The sequence below is a fragment of the Anser anser genome (genome assembly GCF_964211835.1).
Source record: "Anser anser genome assembly, chromosome: 8".
Lineage (NCBI taxonomy): Eukaryota > Metazoa > Chordata > Aves > Anseriformes > Anatidae > Anser > Anser anser.
The window spans coordinates 21,395,577-21,414,579 of NC_139728.1; the positions used below are offsets into that span (position 1 = coordinate 21,395,577).

Genomic DNA, 19,003 nt, shown 5'->3' on the forward strand with positions numbered 1-19,003 from the left:
TGCTGGGGCTGCACAGACGGTTCCCAGCAAGAGGAGCAGGGCCGTGTGGGGGGCATCCCCTCAGGGCCGGGCTGTCCTCGCCTCCCCCAGCAGATCCCCTCCCCTCTCCAGGCGGGCTGAGACGCCCGGCTCCTTCCTTCTTCCTGGACAGAGGAGCCCTTGTGCGGTGTTCTGGGGAGGCGCCTGGTACCTGGGGGGAGACCTTGCCCTTCCTAGCAAACATGTCTGGCTGCAGCTGGGCCCTGCGCGGCGCCTCAGCGGTGTTTCAAGCTCGCCCCTCTCCGAGCACAACCTGCCCCGGAGCCCTAGGAGAAGCAGGTGAGGTCCCTCAGGCCTGGCACCCCGTCAGCTCCCTGGGGATGGCTCCGTGCGGGCTGTGACTGCCCCATGCCTGGAGCACGTCCCTCAGGGAGATGCAGCCCAGCCACCAGGGCTTTGTCCCCAGGGCCACCAGCCCGCGGGCGGCCGGAGGGCTTTGGCCGTGCCGGGGTGTGATGGCCTGGGCTGCGGCAGGAGCACGGCACGGGGTGTGGGGTGTGGAGGAGCTACTTGTGACATCCTGGGGACAGCAGGCTGCTACCCGCTCGGTATGGCCTGTCAGGGGGCTGCAGAGGGCCCGCTGCCACCGTGGGTCTGTTGGGGACGGGGCTGCTGCTCTTGCTTGGGGGGTGAGAGCTGGTCCTGTGAGAGCCAGCGCGTCCCTGCTGGCTCCTCCTGCCTCGTCCCAGCCACCCAGCAAGGATGATCCCGGCCCGGGGTGGAGGCAGCAATGCTGCTCCCAGCCAGGATGCTTCACGCCCCTCCTCAGCCGCGGGGATAGCTGAGACGGCAGCGACATGGGGTCCCCATCGCCTGTGCCCAGGCGTGCGGTGGGGAGCTGGCGCTGCCCCAGGCGGGGAGCTGCTCTGCTGGGAACAGCCATTCCCGTCAGCCTAACGGAGCCTGTGGCACAGCTGCCGTCAGCCCACTCAATCCCGGGATATTTTTAGGGCTGCCCGTGCTGATGAGCAAGAGATGACAGGCTGGCTCCGCACCCGGGCGGCGAGCTGCCCTTCCCAGCCCTGCCTCAGCGCGCAGCTGCCGGGGGAGCGCGGGCGGCCGGCGGGGATGCTCAGGGGCTGCGGCCACAGCCCCCAGCTGCGAGAGGCAGCACAGCCTGCCCTGGCCACGGGGCTGCTGGCAGCAGCCGCTGTGCTGGGGCTGGTTGTGCCCCCACCACGTGCACGTGTAGCTGGGAGCCAGGAGGACGATCTAGCATGCATAGAAATACGTATATGGATCATCATCTATATGCGCATCGATCCGTGCATGGCACTTCTGGTTGGAGTGCAGTTTATAAGGCAGGGCTGGCCTTAGGCAAGCAATATGTGAGGAAGTGGACTGTGAAGATGGTATTGAATACGTGCTGAGGTGTTCCTTCTCCCTCCGGACTTGCACAGTTTTGCTGTTCTTGTGAAATCAGGTTTGTGAAGCCCCCAGATTTCACCAGTCCCCTGTGGCTGCCAGCTCTGCACACCTGCCACCAGCCCGTGCCCCGCCAGCACACGTGGCACCCAGGGCTGTGGGCCACCTGGGCTCACTCCTCATCATGCAAAGTGGCTGCAGGAACGTGCGGGCTGCCCAAACGCTGAATCTCCCAGAGAGCTTCTCATGCCCTGCAGCAGAGTACGAAAGCTTGGGCTGCATCCTGCAGCGTGCTGCGGACCAGCACCCCTGTGCCTGCCCTGCCCCTGTGCTGCAGGATGCGGCCCTGGCTGTTGTGCAGCGCTGCGGGGCATGGGAGCGCTGGGACCAAATGATGCAAGGAAGGTGGCCGTCAACGATGATGTGCAATGTGTGAAGTGTGCCTGTCCCCACGCTATCTGTTGTGCCCAGCATGAGCAAGATGTCACGCGGGCATCGTGTCTGTCTGAAATCATGGCAAGTGACATCGCTGCGAAGCTCCCAACGGGCACAGCCCCGCTGCTGCAGGACGCAGCGCTCCGGGACTGATGCTGGCTCGCAGCCGTGTCCTCAAGGCGCAGGGAAGAGATCAGCACTATGCAAACTGGAGAGGTTTGTGAATCCAAAGTGGGTTCTGTGAACCTCTGGGCTTAATGCTGTGTTTTTTGGCACCAGACCATTTGCGTGCGCATGGGAGAGACTAGGAGGAGCACCAAAGGTGCTCAGCGTGGTGCAGGAAGATGGGTGGTGTGTTATGGCCACAGCAGGTGGACTCGGGTTAATAGGCTTCAGTTCATTGGGCATCCAGGGAGCAGATGGAGATAAGACGGGCTTCAGGTAGCAGAGTGGGGAGAGAGGACTGCTGCCGTGTGGCTCCATCACCACATGAGCCTGCTGAGGCTGCACAAAGGCTTTCTTGCTCCAGTGCAGTTAATTTAAAAAGTAGCAGAGCTCCAGGGTGGGAAATGTGGTGTCCCTGGGCAAAGGCCTGGAAACAAGCAAGGCTGCAGGCTGCCTGCCTGTGTAACACCCCGGGGCCAGCCCAGGCTGTGCCTTGTCTGGTTTTAGAAAAAGCTGTGTGCGAGGGAGTCACAAGTCCATCCTCTGGCTGAGTCTCTCCTGCAGGCTGCTGAGGCTGCGTGGATGGGAGAGGAGGAGCTTCCCCGCACAGTACCCAGACCTCATGGTCTTTGCCCTCAGCGATGAGCCATGTGCAGGTTTTCCCCGCACGGCAAAGGTGAGGTGAAGGCAGAAGGAATAGCTCTGGGCCAGGAGGTGCTGGCTCTCAGAGGTAAGCGGGCAGCGGGAGTGGGCTGGGGCGCAGGGTTGGGTGCCAAACCGGGGCACGAGACCCTGCCGGCATCTGCCCCGCGTTCCCGAGGAAGGCAGCGCTCATCTCTGCTGCTGCCTGACCCAAAACAACCCGGATCCACCAGGACGAGCAATTTTTCAAAACGGTGGCAGCCCGACAATCTGCTCAAAGGGACAGAGCCAGGGCGAAACGGCAAGCGTGACTGCGTGGCAGCCCTTCGTGCCCCAGCCACTGATGTCGTACGGTTGAAATGACGTTGGAAGGCCGTCTGAGCTCCTTTAAAGCTGCTGAGCGACAGATGGAGCCTTCGGTGACCGCGTGGCTAAGAAACGTGCTTAATTTGAAGTTTGTATTTTTCTGCCTTCAAGTTCTCACCTTTGGACCTTGCTCTCCTCCCCGCTGGGCTGAAGCGCGCCCTTAGCATCACTCTGTTCCCGCCTGCATGGCAGGGGATGGGCTCGCGATGCAACTGAGTTGCCCGTTCTCCTGTCTCTCAGCCTTATTTTTGCCCCATTTCTGGCCTTAGATACTTTATCATGGTGGCAGTGTTGCTTCTTAAGCTTTCTGTGTCTGTTTTGCGGTTCTGAGACCTGAATCTGGCATAAAATTGGCTTTGCCAGAGCTGCTTCTGCTCGGAAATCCCTTCCCCACGTCTCTGGCTCACCTCTCGCCTAGCCGAGGCGCTGCGATGCAAGCGCAAGCAGCAGCTGTGCGTGGGGATGGCTCACTCTCTGGCTTTTTTCCTTAAACATTTTTTTTTCCCCTCCCTCCTCTGCTTTCCGGGAGATGCTCCATCCCGCAGTACAGTCCGTCCTGGCTGTTCCCGAGCACCTTCCTCTGCAGCCAGGGCTGTGACTGCGCCGTGGGTTGGGGTTGTTCCGTCGGGCGGTTCGTCTTGCACCGTGGCAGCAAGCAGCCCGTTCGGTGTTTGGATCAGCCGCAAATGTAAGCCTGCCTCTTGTCATCTAGATAATTGATTTTAAAAAATATTAAATGGCACCCGACCAAGAAGCAGTCGCTGGGGGTCTAGACATGTTCCTGGTTGCTGATGTCTCCCCATTAAATCTTGGCTCGTGGACAGACCTCAGAGCTTAGTTGTTAATGCACGCAGTTAATCTAACGTGAGCCTTATTAATTCTTTATCGTACATTTTGTAATTAAAATCCTACATCATCATTGACTCCTATGGAAAAGCCAAAGCGTGCTGCTTGGATGCTTCTGCTCTCACCGGCCAGACCTTTCCTTGTGCCCAAGCAGAAGTTTCTCTGACACGGTCTGTGTTGTGCCGACAGCAGCGGGGTGCCGTTCGCTGCGTTTTTGCCTTCCCATTGACAGCCTGGGCGCAAAGCAATCTGCTGTTTCTCTGCTCATTGCTTTAGCTCTTCAAAATACCCTGGCCTCCCACCAGCTGAGGATTTGTTAAAAATTAACGCGTGCGTTTCAACAGGAGCTGCAATTACATCACCAAAATGTTGTTTGCGAGATATCTGGGGCTGTGGGAGCGGGTCCCCCGCCACCCCTGTGTCCCACCCAGGTTCTTGCCGTTGCGGTTCCAGTGGCTTGTGAAATTCGGATTTATTCAGCAATCATCTCAGTAATTCAGGTCCACCTTGCTTCTCGCTCCTCGTGCTGTTACCTGTCAAGCAGGCACCTTGTCCGTGCCGGGTGCTTGGGGCAGTCACAGTGCATTGCCCCAAGGAGAGCAGCCTGGGTTTGTGCCATGGGCTCGGGGGGGGACAGGATGGGCACGGAGGGAGCCGGGCTCCATCGTCACCAGTGCACGAGAGAAGCGACGGTGATAGCCCACGTGGGCTGGGAAAAAGTCTCACTTCACGTCTGTTTCCCTGCGGGGCTGCAGGGGAGAAAGAAACCCCTCTGAGCGCTGAATGTTCAAAGAAAGCCTCAGCTGGCTTCTTGAAGGGGCAGAATTAAAGGCGGAAACTCCACCCGGCTCGTTACTTTGCCAGGCTGCCTCACGGTGCGGAGCGCAGTAAGTGAGCAGCGCGCCGCGTTCCTGAGCGGCTGCTGGCGCTGCGCGTGGGCTGGGCGCGGCGTGAGGAGCACTGCGTACTATTTCGCTGACTTCACACCCAAACCAGCCTGAGAGCTGGCAGGCACGGCTGTGCTTTTTGCTGTCCCTTATCGCCTCGCACAGCCGGCTGGTGAGAGCCGGGACGTCCGCTCCCAGAGAGCTCCAACCTTGCTGCAGCTGCCAGGCTGCACCAGGTTCCCAGAAAGTGTCACCCCCCCCCCGGCATTCACGTTGCTGGGGCAGGGAGCAGGTGAGGGATGTGCATGGAGAGAGGTGTCCCCAGCAGCCCAGGTGGCTCTGACCCACCAAGTAGTGGGGCTGGAGAAGATTTGGGATGACCCCCCTCCCCCCCCCGAGTGAAGGCTCAGTCTGGTGCTATGGCAGCAAGGACCGAAGCACTCCTTTAAGACAGGGAGTAGGAAAAGGCAGCTTTAATCCCCACGCTAGAGCATTAGGGAGGCTCTTTGTGGGATTTTTGTGTCTTGAAAAGGATTCAGGAAAATTGGAGAGGCTGCGTAGATCAGAAATGCAAAAACTGGCTTGAGGGTGGGAGGAAAAGCCTGGCGGTTCGAGAATTAAGCAACTCCGTATATTTTGCTCATCAGGAAGATGGATGGGCAGGGGGGTTGCTCACAGCGTATGCACAGTTTCACCAAGAGCAAATGCCAGGCTCTGACAGGCTCTTCAGTCCAGCAGAAGGCAGGAGAGGACGGCACATCCGCGAGCTGAAGCCAGGCAGGGGGTGCGGGCTGCTCGTCCGAGGACGAGGGACGCCTGACGCAGCACCAGGAGCAGATCCAGCTCCCCTCGTCACAGCCGGCCTCGCTCCTTTCTCGGAAAATACGCCCGAGCCAGATGTAGCACGTTGGGATTAAGGCAAGGCGAGGAACCGCCGCGTGGCGCAGCCTGGTGCAGCGGGATGCCGGGCAGCACCGCTTCGTCCCTTCTCCCGAGGAAGACCACGGGGAGCGTGGGGTGGCCGCGATGCGCGCGTGCAGGCTGCCGCTGCCCAGCCGCCTGCGCCGCGGTGAGTGTGACTCTGCTCTGCTCAAAACATCTGGAGGTGGGGGGGGGGGGGGGGGGGGGGCAGGGTTTTACAGCGCAGGTTGGCTTGTTTTAACTCGTTTCGCGAGGGACTGCTGCCGGCGCTGTTTAATGGGGCTGCTCGGAGGGCGGCCAGAGCAGCAGAAATGCGGAGTGCTGCCCACAGACTGAGCGCGGTGTTCCCCAGAGCGCAGAGCACGCGTTTAGGAATAATGCATGACAAGCGTGTGAGATAAAAACAAGTTTGGCTGGAGTGATCGAGACAAAACAGGAGTGTGTTACAGCCCACGTTTCATTCCCCGAGCCTGTGCATCAGCGGAGGTAATCCCTGTCTAGCTATTACTGGAAAGAGATCTTTGCTCTGGTATTTAGTGGCATTTAATTAATAATAATGTATTACATTAATTAGTATCAAGGCTGATGCGATGACGTAATTTGGGGGGAAGGATTACAGAGTGAGTATTACAGTGAGAATTTCTATGGGGCAGAGAGTCAAATGAGGTTAGCAGGCTCGCTGCGGAGGGAGCCCGGAGACAGATGTGTGTGTGTGGCAACCGGTGCGGATAGTTACAGCACAACTTTATTTGCTGCTGAGAAAAGAGCACGTCGCTGTTATTCACCTTGACGTGTCACACCTTGTGATGTTTGACCTTACCAAACAAAAAGGCAAACAGGTGCTGCTGCAGAGGGAGTGCCTGTGGTTGACGACACCAAGCGCAAGCTGCGTTTGCGGAGCAGTTTTGATGTGCCAGCCTGCTTGCAGAGGAAGGGAAGGGGGAAGTTCTGCGGGAGGTCTCCAGGATGTGGCCCAGCCCTATCAGGATGTAAGAGGCTGAACCAGAGGAGAGCTTTGGCCTGTGCATGTTATGTGGGCACTGGCTTATACCCAGACCGATGTGAGTGCCCGGGGCAGCTGGCGGGGCTGATGCAGGGCAGCTGGGTGTGGGACACCCACAGGCACCACCTGCTCCTGGTCCTGCTGACATAGCTGCGGTGTGTCCTCTCCCCGAGCCCTTCCTCCAGCCTGCAGGCCAGCGATGCTCTGGGACACGCTCTGCAAACACGGGCTCCGTCCCAGGGCTTGGCGAGTCGATTGCAAGTGGGTTTGTGTGGACCAGGATGTGCCACAGTTCTTGCCCTTGCGTTTGGTCAGTTTCGCTGGGAAAGCTCCAGAGCGTTCCAGAAAGCAGCGCGGCAATATGATAGGATTTAATCAGACTTAATTATTCCCCTGCTGTCATTCTCCTAGCAACATCCAGCTTGACATCTGCCTGCAAATGAAATGTGTAAGCTAAGTAGGAACATGTTCAGGCTGAAGCCCTGCCACTCGAACCAGATCGCTCCACTAATCGTTGCTGTAATGCATCTCGTGGCTGTTAGCTGCCAGGTGGTGGTACCTGATTTCCATAAACTCATGGCACTCGCCTCCCTGGCTTTTTCCAGGCAGGTAGGCTGCCTGACTTCACGCTGGGCTCCTTCCAGCACGCTGACACCTGATAGCATGGGGTAGAGTTTCCGAACGACAAACCCAGGCTCCTTGGCAAGCCCCAGGCTTGTTGCTATCTGCCTCCACGCAACAGGTCCCTGCTTATCTGGCTCCTCATCAAAATCAGGTCACCTGCTGTGCCCGCCGAGCAGGCAGTTTGAGCTCTGAGTGCACGAGCGGTCAACTTGCGGTGTTTTAGGTGAGGTCAGAACACGTCCAGAGCAGATATGGTGCAGAGATAGGGAGCTTGCGCTGCCTGGCCGGAAGGATGGAGAGGTGCAGAGGGGAGCAAGCAAGAACTGAGTGCTCGTGACACCGAGCTGCAGAGCAGGAGGCGGTGGGGCTGCTTGAGGACGTGAGCCTGCAGGAGCTTCTGCGCAGCTGGGGGGGGGGGAGGCAGCCGCCTCGGCTGGGTGAGCATGACTGGTGTCTGAAGGTCTCAGCCCTGGGGAGGTGAGGGACAGTGCGCTCAGCAGGGGGCAGATCCTCAGGCTGGGTTGGGCTGCTGTGGTTTTGGCCCCTCTCCACCCCCTGGGATTGCTGGTGCCAGCGATAGCTGAGTGTTGGCATGAATCTGTTCAGATTTTGTGTTGTGGAAATTGCATCCAAAGGGCCCAGCGGGCTGTCAGCATGCCACACGCATCCTGTGTGTCCCAGTGGAGAAGCGTGATGGATCTGTGAGCCCAGCTGCAAGGATGCAGCGCATTCAGCAAGCTGGCAAGGCTGCATTTGTGCTGAACGTAAAGCTGGGATCTCTGTGGTGCCTCAGAGCAGCAGGGCCTCCCCAGCTCTCCACAGGCCCTGTGTGGGCTCTGCCCCTCCCCAGGGGAGTGGGCTGAGCAGGACTCAGCCTGTGCCATCACAATGGTGTCTGCCTGCAGGCGTTGGCACCCAGGCTTGCCCACAGCAGGGAATGCCACCGTGCTGACACCAGCCTTACCCACGGTCCCTTAATTTCACGTGGCTTTCTGTTTTCCTTGTGCTAGCAGTGAATCACGGAGAGTGGAAACAGGAAATCGCTGCTTTTCATTGCTGCCCTGATAAATGCGGGGCTATTCATTACGGTACGTCTTATTTTAGATCCCTCCCCCCCCCCATTTCTACCTCTTTATCATACCTCCCCGCACTCCCTTCTCCCTTCTCTTTGACATTTTTCATTCGCTCCCTGCCGAAGGAGCACCGGGGTGGGCGAGGTGCACACCAGGAAGGCCTGGGAGCAGCTCCGGCTGCGTGGCACGAAGGGCGCTGTGCTGGGGGGGGGGGGGGGGGCAGGCCTGGGGGCCCGGGGGGCACCGGGGAGGGGCGGGGCCGCAGGGCCGCGGCGCCCCCCCCCCAGGCGCAGTGCCGCGCCGTGATTTCCCGCGGGGGCCTTTGCGCGCCGCGCTCTGATTGGCCGAGTGCCGCGCCGTGATTTAAAGCGCGGATTGGGGGGGGGGGAGGAAGGGGAGAGCACCCAGCCGCCCCCGCGCATGCGCACCGCCTCCCCACCGCAGCGCCCCTCCGGCGGCGGTGCCGGCGCGCCCCCCTCCCACCTCCGAAGCCCCTCCCGCGATTGGCGGCGGCCGCAGCCCCCCGCTCTCCGCCATTGGCTGCCGCCGGCCGCTATGCGGGCGGGTTGGCCGCGCCTCGCCCCGCCCCGCCCCGCCATTGGCTGGGCCGCGGGGCCCCCTGCGCGCGGCGGCGGCGGCTGGGGCCGGGGCCGGGGCCGGGGCCGGGCCGGTCCCGCAGCGCCCGGCATGGCGGCGGCCCGCGCCCGGCGGCCGAGAGCCCGGGGCCGGCGGTGGTGGCAGGGTGAGGACGGGCGGGGCCGGGGACCGGGGCCGGGGCCGGGGCCGGGGCCGGGGCCGGGTCGGTGCCCCGCTGACGCTGCCGTTCGGTCCCTCAGGTGGCGTAGGAGGGCGGCCGTGACGCCAGGATGGGACTGCTGGTGCTGGTGCGGAACGTGCTGCTGGCGCTCTGCCTCTTCCTCGTGCTCGGCTTCCTCTACTACTCCGCCTGGAAGCTGCACCTCCTGCGCTGGGAAGACTCCAGTAAGTGCCGGCGGCGGCGGCTGCACGGGGCCCGCCGAGCGCGGGGGGGGGGGGGGCCGGCCCGGCCCGGCCCGGCCCGGCGGTGCCGCAGGGCGAGGCTGAGCCCCGTGGGTGCTGCCCCCCGGCTGTGCCTCCCGCTCCGGGGTCACCCAGAGCCCTGCAGGGCTCGGCTTTCAGTGGCGGGTGCGAAATGGGGTTCACGCTCTGTAAACCTCCACCGGGGACCTCAGTCCCTGGAATATTCTCTTTAAGTTCATGGTTCCTCATCCTCAAAGCAAAGAGGTTACGTGCCAAGGCTTTCATTCCCTGAATCCTTCTCTCCCCCTTTGCCATCCCCTAAAACAAAAAGACAAAGATTTTCTCCTCTGGTGGGTTTTGATTTCTTCCCCTGATCACATATGTTGGCTCTCTCACCATCTTACTGTGCCCTTCAGAAATCCTCAGCTTCCACCTATCCTCTGCGCTATTACCTGCCAGCTGTCTGTCATCCAAAGCGATGTCTCCCGACCCTCTGAAGCCCAAAGAGACATTCGACCTCACCGGATACAATCCGAGGATTGTACCGCGCGGTAATGCCGCAGGAGGGTTTAGTTGTGATGAGACAGAAATTAGGCTGATATAGATATAGGCTAATATTGCTTTTAGTTCTGCTTGTGCCGATTGCTTGCACGTGAGAATCATTTTTTGAGAATAAAAATAAAGAAAACAATTCCTTTTCTCCCCTTCCTGCCCAAAACGCAATCCAGCCTTCTCTACAGCTGCTCCGCGGCTTGTTTCAGATGTCTCGCAGCCGGCTGATGCTCTGGATCAGCAGTTGATAAACTCTGATCCGGGAGGATTGGTTTCATGTCCAACAGCAGCCACCAGTCCAATTCTCCTTCCCTGTATCGCATTGCTGGGCATGCTGCTGGAGGTTCCTGCTGCAATGCCCGATAAGCTTGATGATATTTTTCTTCCTCTGCACACTCCATGTCTGTTGTTACATGCTCTGAGAAGTTGTGTGTGTTGACAGCTGATGGCTTGGAGATGCTGTTTGCGCTGATGCAGTGAATTTGACAGGAGGACTGCTAAGGTGACTTGTGCTAGAACAGGTATCACGAGACTCAATTTCTACAAGGAGACACGTAGCGTCTTTCTGGACAGAGAGTATTTTGTTCAGGTTTGTGCTTCAGGGAGGGAGTCAAAATCTTGGTTGTGACCTTCTGAAAACCAGCACTTTTGTCAATGATTTGTACAAAGTCCTTCCCGAATGGAAATAAGTGCAGAATGAAGTTAAAAGAACAGCTTTGTCCTGTTATATTGCCAAATTGCAATACGTGCCATCCTTTGCTTCTTTCATAGCATCAGAAATTGTGTTGAGACTTCCCCCAGCCTGTATAACAAACAAACCAAAAAAGCGAAAACCAAACAAAACCCCAACCAAACCAAACAAAAACCCGTGTGCACAGCAAAACCCTTCAGGCTGTAACCTGTGTGTGAACTTTGTTAAATGTGGAGGAGGAACCTTGTCTTTGTGCCATGTACCAGGGCGCTGGAGCAGCTTCTAAATTTCTTCAGGTTCTGCCTCTGGATTTTGTGGCTCTGGTTTTTGTGTGCAACTTCTTGTTTTAAGGCACATCAGTTTCTTGGGGGTTTTGTGGTCATTTTGTGGTCATACAGCGAAGGTGTAGGCAGAGGTGGATTTCCAGAAATTGAATGCTTCTGCCGGAAAAGATGACTTAAGTTAGAATAATTTGTGTTGGGCGTCCTGGCAGCTTCCAGGTACCCAGGGTGTTCTGACAGGAGATGATGTCACCGTCTTTTTCTTAGGTGTACATCTACTTTTTATTTTAATCTTGTGTTTTAAATGTGTTCTTCATTTAATCTTGGAAATTACAGTGCTTGCATTAAGCTCCTTCAACAGGTAAAAAGCAGCAATGCCAGCTTTAAGATTTAGCTTATCGATCTTTGTCAGTTGTCACAACTGGTATACGCTGTACCATCATTCTTTTTCTTCTAGAGACTTTTATGGATTGTCTTAAATATCACAGCAAGCTCCCTGCAAGTTTAGTGCAAGCAGCAGTCAAATGTAAGAGGGACGATTTTTATACGGTTGCTTTTGAAAGCAGTGAAGGTGGTAGCGGTTGTCAGTTGATCGTTAGAGTTCAGTCTGTACTAAAAAGGTTTTATTTATCATGTAATTTTATACACGAGGAACCTGTGCAGCCTTGAAATACAAATTGAAAATCCTATATTGGGAAACTCGATAGAAGGAGTTGACGTTAAGCTTCTATAAATAAGCATTTGGAAGTTAACAAATAACAGAATTGAGGTTGCTCATTTAACCGTGATTAGGCCTCCTTGAGCACGTGTAACATGATATGACGTATACAGTTGCAATTATATTTCCTTTTATCTAAAGGGAGCCTTGCCTAATCAGTACAGAAGGCAGATGGTGTTTGATAGCTTCCTGGGCTTTTGTTTTGTAGGTATTCAATCTGTGACCTTGTATATTTCTTCACGACTGATACAAGGTTCAAGGGCAAAAGGAAGTTAGCTTTGTTAATTCCCGGGTGTTTAATAATCTGGGAGTATTGATTTTCTGCATATGTCACTTATTCATTCAATTATTTCCTTTTATACGTGACCAGTGACTGTGTTTGGTGTCGGTGACTCCCTAGCTTCCATGGTCACGTACGTTTTCTCTCTAATCCGTTCTTTGTGCCAGCGGAGGCATGAAGCTAAGCTGGTCCTGGTATCTGACACCCTCGTAATCTCTTCAGAGACTGCTTTTAGAGAACTTGACACCTGTGTTTAATACCAGACAGAAATCAAATTTGTCATAGAGTATGGTGAAAAGTACTTCACCTGCTTACTTGGTGCTCGTGTGATTTGCTCGCTTCATGTGTTAGAAAACGCCTGTGTGTGGCTGTTAGGGATTTATTTGAGTGTAAGAAGTCTGGTCACACCGAGACGTGGATGCTTGTATGTTCAGCTGCTACAGTAAGCGAAGAGTTGAAGTATGTCATTTGTTGCCACTTCTGACACCTCCAAGAAGGGAGTTAAACTTCTGAACAGCCCGAAAAATGCACGTCGGTGGTTCTCTTACCATCTCTGCCTAACTTTAGATCTATCCTCTTTGATGCCTTCATGAGTTCTGAGAGATCTTTCTCCTTACTGCGTGACTCTACACCTTGCCAAAACACAACGGGGAGTTGAAATGAATTAATTCTCTAAGGCTTATCTTTCCTGTGACAGGAATAGACTGAATTCAGCTAATGTGAGCTTGTTAAGATTGAATTAGGCTCAGCTGCTTCTTCCATTCAAGACAAACTGCCAGCGGCTGTGACCCTTCTCTTATCCTTGTTGTGAGCATGGGGATGGGCTGTTCTTCCCCCAGCCTTGTCTTTTCCATGTGTGTGGTGATGCTGCTAGCTCTCAGAGCAGCAGGTTGGTGCAGAAAGAGGCGTGTAACACTGCGAATGCTGGGCATCGCTGGGACTGTGCGAGCAGTATTTAGGATAGAGGTGAGCTTTCCTTTTTTCCATTTTATTTTTCTTTTCTCTTTTCCTGATTTCCATAATGCAGCTTTGGTCTCTGGCAGTAGCAGTAAGAGAAACCCCTTCCTGCAAGTTCTTCCTGGACCAGCAGTCCCTCAGATTCAAAGTGCTGGGTTGCACTGTGGCGTGCTAAGCACGTAGAATTGATAACGTGAGGTGGGAGACAAACAAGGAAATGAGAAGGTTGGTGTCAGGGTTAGGTCTCCTGTACGTACATGAAGGACCTCACAGCAGCAGGTGATTATAGCTCTGTTTACTCTTGTTTCTGGGCAGTGAGTTGCCAGGGATTTCTTAACTAATAATGGTAGTGATAGCAGCAGGCTTTGAAGGGCTGAGACATGCACCACAGCCTTTTTCCTAACAACTCTCTCTCCTGTCCAGTGCCTCGGTACATTTGGCTCCGAGGAGGAAGGAGATGGTATCTGTGCTACTGTGAAGGAGGCAGCACGTGAGAAAGTGCCCTGGTATCTCTGGACAGTAGGATGGAGATGGAGCCTTGCTGACAGTGCCTCAGGATTTCCTTTATCTGCTCGGAGGAATACTTTTTTACCCAGAGCTGTGAAGGGCAGAATATGGTCACGTTAAAATTAAATACTGATGTTTGTTACTTAACCTGGTACGTGTATAGCTGATTTCGCAAAAACGAGTATGTTGTAAGGAAGGAATGATTCCATTTAAAATGTCCTGGCTATGGAAATATTGGACTCATCCCCCCAAGGCAGCAGTTTTTTTTGGCCTCTCCAAATATTGAAATACGTTTGGGACGAGGACAGTGTGACCATATTTTCCTGTTCTCTATTGTATTTGTATCTACATTAGCATTGAATTAATTTGAAAACATACACTCAACTTCAGGTACTTTTGCCAGAACCCAAGTTAATACAATTTGTAACTATAGATTTTGAGCTCTCAGTTTGAATGTGGCTTTTGAAACATCCCCAGGTATTTTCTGTTGATGTCTCCATAACAATACCAAGTCACTACTCTGTCATCTGTTGCTTAGTGCTATTTTCAACTCAAATTCTGGAAAGGCAGCCAAAGAGATAAAGCTCTGGGAAGAGATTTTCTGAAGGTATTTCAGGACCCTTATCCTTTTTCTTCTTTTTTTTTTTTTAATATCTGTTTCTATGGGAACTGAGGAGACATAAACAGGCAAAACTGACTCACTTCTGGTTGCAGGTTTTTCGTCTGCTTGCATTTCCATGGAGACCAGTCTCACAGCAAATAAGGCTAAATTAATAAAAAGCAATCAAACTTGTACCTTTCGCATATGGTTTCTCTCCTTCAAAATGAAATGGTATTTTTGTCAATTCTCATGTTAAGGACTGAGAATGTGTTGAAGAAACTGATCTTTTTACAAGGGTTTGGAACGTGCATGCCCTTCCTTGTGTGGTTAAAGCCTCGCCATACATGTGATGGTATGTGGCAGGGTTATAGCAGTTGTAGCTTGAGTTACTGGGGCTGTCACTTGTCCTACAGTAAGGGAGGGGATCTTGCTTACCATGATGCCTGACTTATTTCCATTCCGTTCTTTAATGACAACCAACTAAAAAACATTCAGCACCAGTGAGCAGCCAGGCTATGGAGGCAAACTCATCCCCTTTTGGGGGAAAAATGTGCACTACCTTCGTGTTCAGACCTCTGCATCTGGGAGTCACTGTCCTATTTGCCTTTGCCAGGAGAAAGAAGCGCAGGAGTGCTCCTATAAAAATAACATTTCAGGGCCAGCTCAACTTGGCATTGCGAGTGTAAATCTCTGATGAAAGTGGCCGGAGCTCAGCTGGCTGAATTTAGGGTTAGGTGGATGAGGAAGCACATCATTTTGTGCTGTGGGATTATGAGGCACTTGTGTCCCTGTTGGTGGGGATGACAAACAAATGGTGATGCTGACCGTTTATTTCAGTTGTTCTGTATCTGTCTATGGCCATAGCCTCAGGGGTGTGTGTTTGTTTTTTACGGTGGACTTTGCTGCTGCTGCTCCTCCTTGTCGGGCTGAAAAGCCTGATAGATGCTAACCTTGTGGGCATTAGTTGCTTTTGAGAGTTGTTTTGGGCAGTATTTTGCAGCAGCATGGGCTTCCTGAAACAGTTGCTTCTTTTTTTTTATTTTTCTTTGCAGGGGCAGAGATTAGAAACAGAGTTACTAGGAGTTCACAGTTATTAGGATCTTCACAGTCGGTTTCTTTACTCAGCTCTTCTGTAGTTCATGTTAATGCTGTACTTATTGTACCAAAACTGATAATGAATGGTTAGAAAGGTCTTGTAAAGCGGATCCAGCAACAAATAAAATGGATTCAGCAGCAAATTTAAGGGATCTTTTCGCTGCTTTTCAGGTGCTTTAGAGATATGAGTATCACAGTGATGCCTTTTTGAAATAAGGGTTCAAAACAGGAAGTAACTTATCAAGAGAGCAGTGAATATTAGACATAAAGATGTAAAAAAAAAAAGGGGGGGTTTAAAATGTCAGTTGCCTAGTAAAATACACTAACTTTTCTAAGAATTCTCCTGTTGGGCTGAAATGTTTTGCTTGTATTGAGCTTGAAAGTAGAAACTTCAGAGCGCCAGCTGTGGTGGCCAGATCTCTTATCTGTGCAGAACGCTGAAAAATAGATTTGGTGCCCAGAAATTGTTATCGCTGTTCAATTTACTTTGTGCTCCCTGGTAGCCTGCCAGAATAAGGAGCGTGGCTAAGCCCAAATTCCTGGAGCTCAGGAAACTTGGTCGTGGCAGTGTCCTCCCCAGGGGTGGTCGTGGCTGGAGGCGGATGCGGGTGCTCCTGGTGCCCCCTGTGCTCGATGCCCTGCACACCCGTGGCTGCTGCCCCTTTGCTGCTGGCACACGTGGAGCCGTCTGCTCACCGGCTGTGCCTCTGGAGGTCTGTGAAAGAGTTAGAAAAGAAATGCAAGAATTTCAAGCGGCGCTTCACAAGGTAGGTCGAAGGATGTGGGTGGATATGTGCTTCATCTTTCTCTGATCCTTTACAACCACGCTGCTCCGGGGACTCTGCTGTCTGTCCCTCTGGGAATTTCTGGTGCTGCGGTAACAACAGCACGGGGCAAAACTCTGCCGGGGCAATGGGAAATGTGCCTGATGGAGCCCTCGAGGGCAGGAGTGAGCATTTCTCTGCAGGAGGAGAGCTCCCTGCAGGCTCCCGAGGCTTAGGGAGCTCCAGGGGCAGGTTGCTGGCAGCAGTAAGAGCAGAGCACCCTGAGCGCCTCTGGTCCATGGAGTGGCTGTAATGCGGTGCTTGCACTTGCTCTGTCTCCTTTCCAGCTTTTTCAGCCCCGAGTTACTGCTTTAGTTATGAGCCAGTATTGACTTTCCAGCAAAGTATGAAAGCGAGGTGCAGGAGTAAGTACTTCTCCGTCCTCCTACACTAGGATAGTTTTACATCCTAAAGCAGTCAGGTGCTCTGGCTTCTCTTCACGGTGGCAGGCTTGTCACTCCGTGAGTCCCTCATTTGTGCCTTTGTGTCCCCCCTCTCCTTGAGATTCCCCTGCTCAGCCGCTGTGCGGTTCTTCCCCATACCTCACTGTTTGGGTTTGGTGAGCAGTTCCCTGCCTTGCCTCCATCCTGTCACCGTACATCCCCTTGGCACACGAAGCCTGCGCCTCTGCCCTGTAGCTGATGCAGCAGTGGCTGTCGTGCCTTCAGGTGTTACCGGGCTTGATGGACGCTCCACCCCAGCACTGGTTTGATTTTGGTGAATACTGATGAATAGATCACTCGTATTGATGAACAGATCACAGACTTTCCCTGCTGGCCTTAACATAGGTAGGCTGGCCTTGGGCATCTTTCGTGCTCATGTCAGTTCTGCTGGCGTGGTTGGGGCGATAACGCTTGGCAAAAGGAGGCTGGTTGTGCTTTGTCTCGAGCTGGACAGCTGCAGTCTGGCCATGACCTTAGTACTGATTCTGACCATGTCTTAGGCATGTTTTGGAGAAGAGGTTTTTCCACAGATTGTCGTCTTCTGCCAAGCTACTTAGTGCTTTTGTTGCTATCAGAGCTCATTTTTCTGCTGGAAACGGAAGTTAAATCCCGGTGCCAGGCTGAGGGAAGGCACCAGCCAAGCCTGGCGATGACTTGCAAGGATGGTACGGCTGGGTCACGAGGTGCAGCTCTGTGAATCGCATACCTCTGCACTTCCCAAGGAGTGCAGCTGTGTACCCACGCACCAAGCAGAACGTAATTCGTGCTCTGCGTGCAAATCCTGAGTAGCTTTTGGAACCCGAGATGGCTGACTTATACCGCAGGAGTGCGTCGCTCTTGTATGCACTGCCTTCTTGAGGAATAATAGCTCGTGAGGCTAGCACGAAATTCTAGTCGGGTACAGAAACTACAAAGTATTTCATAACCGGTTCTTAGTATTGTGAAATAACCATATGCTTGTGCAATCAAAGGTACGTGTCTTTGGGGGTCAGAATTTAGCTCTTCTTGCTCTGTTCGAGAGCAAAAAAAAAAAAAAAAAATCAGAATGTGTTAAAAAATAGTTATTTGCAATTTTAGAAACTTATAAACACATAAGTTGCTTGTCTTAAACTTTTTTCAAATGATGCTAGGATCCATCCTACTTTAACTCAGTCCCTGTTACAAGGTGTCATTTTTTTCTTAGCTATTTACCAGTGGATTTCAGTGCTAGGAACACTGGTTAAATCTAAGGTTCATCTGAGCTGGGTAAGTATGCCCCTTACCTCTTGGAACAAGCAGAGTTAACGCAGCGTAGCTATAGAATGCTTTAAAGGAAGTAGTAAGAATGTGAAGGCACAGAAATCAATAAATGTTGAGTTTTTCAAATGGGTAAGTAGCTGAGGGCTTCCCACACACTAAGGCTTACTCTAAATAAATGTTGACAAGGTTAATAATTTATATGTACAATTAAATCTTTTTATCTTCGTCAGAAATGAATCAAACTCCTAATAGCGGTAATGCTACGTAAGCATCGCTGTTCAGTTGCGATTGTGTCTAGAGATCCTAATCAAAAAAATGTACTGAGACATTTCTTAGGATGAAGGGTGGTAGCTTAGACTGGACTCAGGAAGGCAGAGGAAGCGGAGGCACAGGAAAGTGAAATTATTCCGTGTCACACAGCAGCTCAAGGGCAGAGCTATGAATAGAATAAAGGTCTCCAGGCTCTCAGTCCAGCGTCCAGTTGGCCAAAGGAGGCTTCTTTTCCTGTATTAATGCATTCTGCATCTGCTAGATTGAGAGAACAGTAATATGCTGAAGTTGCTTGCTTGGGGCAGAGATTATCTGCTCCTATTTGTACAAACACAGCACTGTTTAGAAGTGTAGTGTCAGTAACAAAGCTGGCGAGGTGATGGCTTGCATGGGCAGCGCTGGTGGCTTGATGTAGGTGCTGTAATTAGGGGGTGATGAGGCTGCTGTTAGGTGCTCGTGGAACTTGCCTAAGATGCTTCTGTGCGAGTGCCTGAACAGTTGTGAATGCTGGTTTGGGGTTTGCAGCCTTCAGAGTCACCACATCAAAGGCACAGCACTTCATGCTTTCTAGCTGCATAAATACCACAACTGCGTTTTTCTTTTTGAAGGTAGGTTGTTTGTTTTGTTTTTTTTTCTAGTGGAAAAGTTGAATTTTGCGCTCCATACTCAGGCACAGAACTCTATTTTCTTCTATTTAAACTTAAAAAAAAAAAAAATGTTCAGGCACAGACTAAACTTCTAGAATTTGTGCTCAAAGGATGAAAATGCGAGCTTTCGAAAAGTGGGGAATAATGGAACAGTTGAGGCCGTTTTAACCATAGCAGTCACTAATGCTCTGGGTAAAATTAGAAATCTAATTACTGTGAATTTAGTTGCTGAGACTTTTTTGCCTTTTGAGACTTGCCCCACACAATTCTGTCACGTTCTAAATAGAGCATAGGCGGTTCTCCATTATGCTGCTCGGAAATTAGTAATTCTGCATTTTTGTTAGCACTGTTGCTGTAATCTCTGCTTAGAAGTGCCCTATTTGAGCATTGGGAAGGCTTTTATTATTATTAAAAATGAGTCATTACAACATTAATTTCTCTCTATATTGGTCCTTTTGTGTTTGGGTCCAGTACTTTATAAGAAGCAGAAGGCAGAGCTAATGCAGTGTAAAGACTGCAAAATGAATTCTAGT

At 52.7% G+C, this 19,003-nt stretch overlaps 1 protein-coding gene across 14 annotated transcripts in view; it reads left to right on the forward strand.

Moving 5' to 3' along the window:
• Positions 1-179: 179 nt before the first annotated feature.
• The window catches only part of ST3GAL3 (ST3 beta-galactoside alpha-2,3-sialyltransferase 3), a 180,295-nt gene continuing 161,471 nt past the window's right edge, over positions 180-19,003 (forward strand). For 5 of the 14 annotated variants that reach the window (XM_083845537.1, XM_083845544.1, XM_083845543.1 and 2 more), the window contains exons 1-2: positions 8,975-9,108; positions 9,203-9,347. In XM_083845537.1, coding sequence (XP_083701663.1) covers positions 9,233-9,347 — 115 coding nt within the window. In that variant the 5' untranslated portion in view covers positions 8,975-9,108; positions 9,203-9,232. Of the gene's footprint in view, positions 319-2,711; positions 2,735-5,487; positions 5,815-7,777; positions 8,382-8,974; positions 9,109-9,202; positions 9,348-10,072; positions 12,854-19,003 lie in introns of those variants that run through there. The other 9 variants (XM_083845538.1, XM_083845541.1, XM_083845539.1 and 6 more) reach the window with 9 other exon arrangements.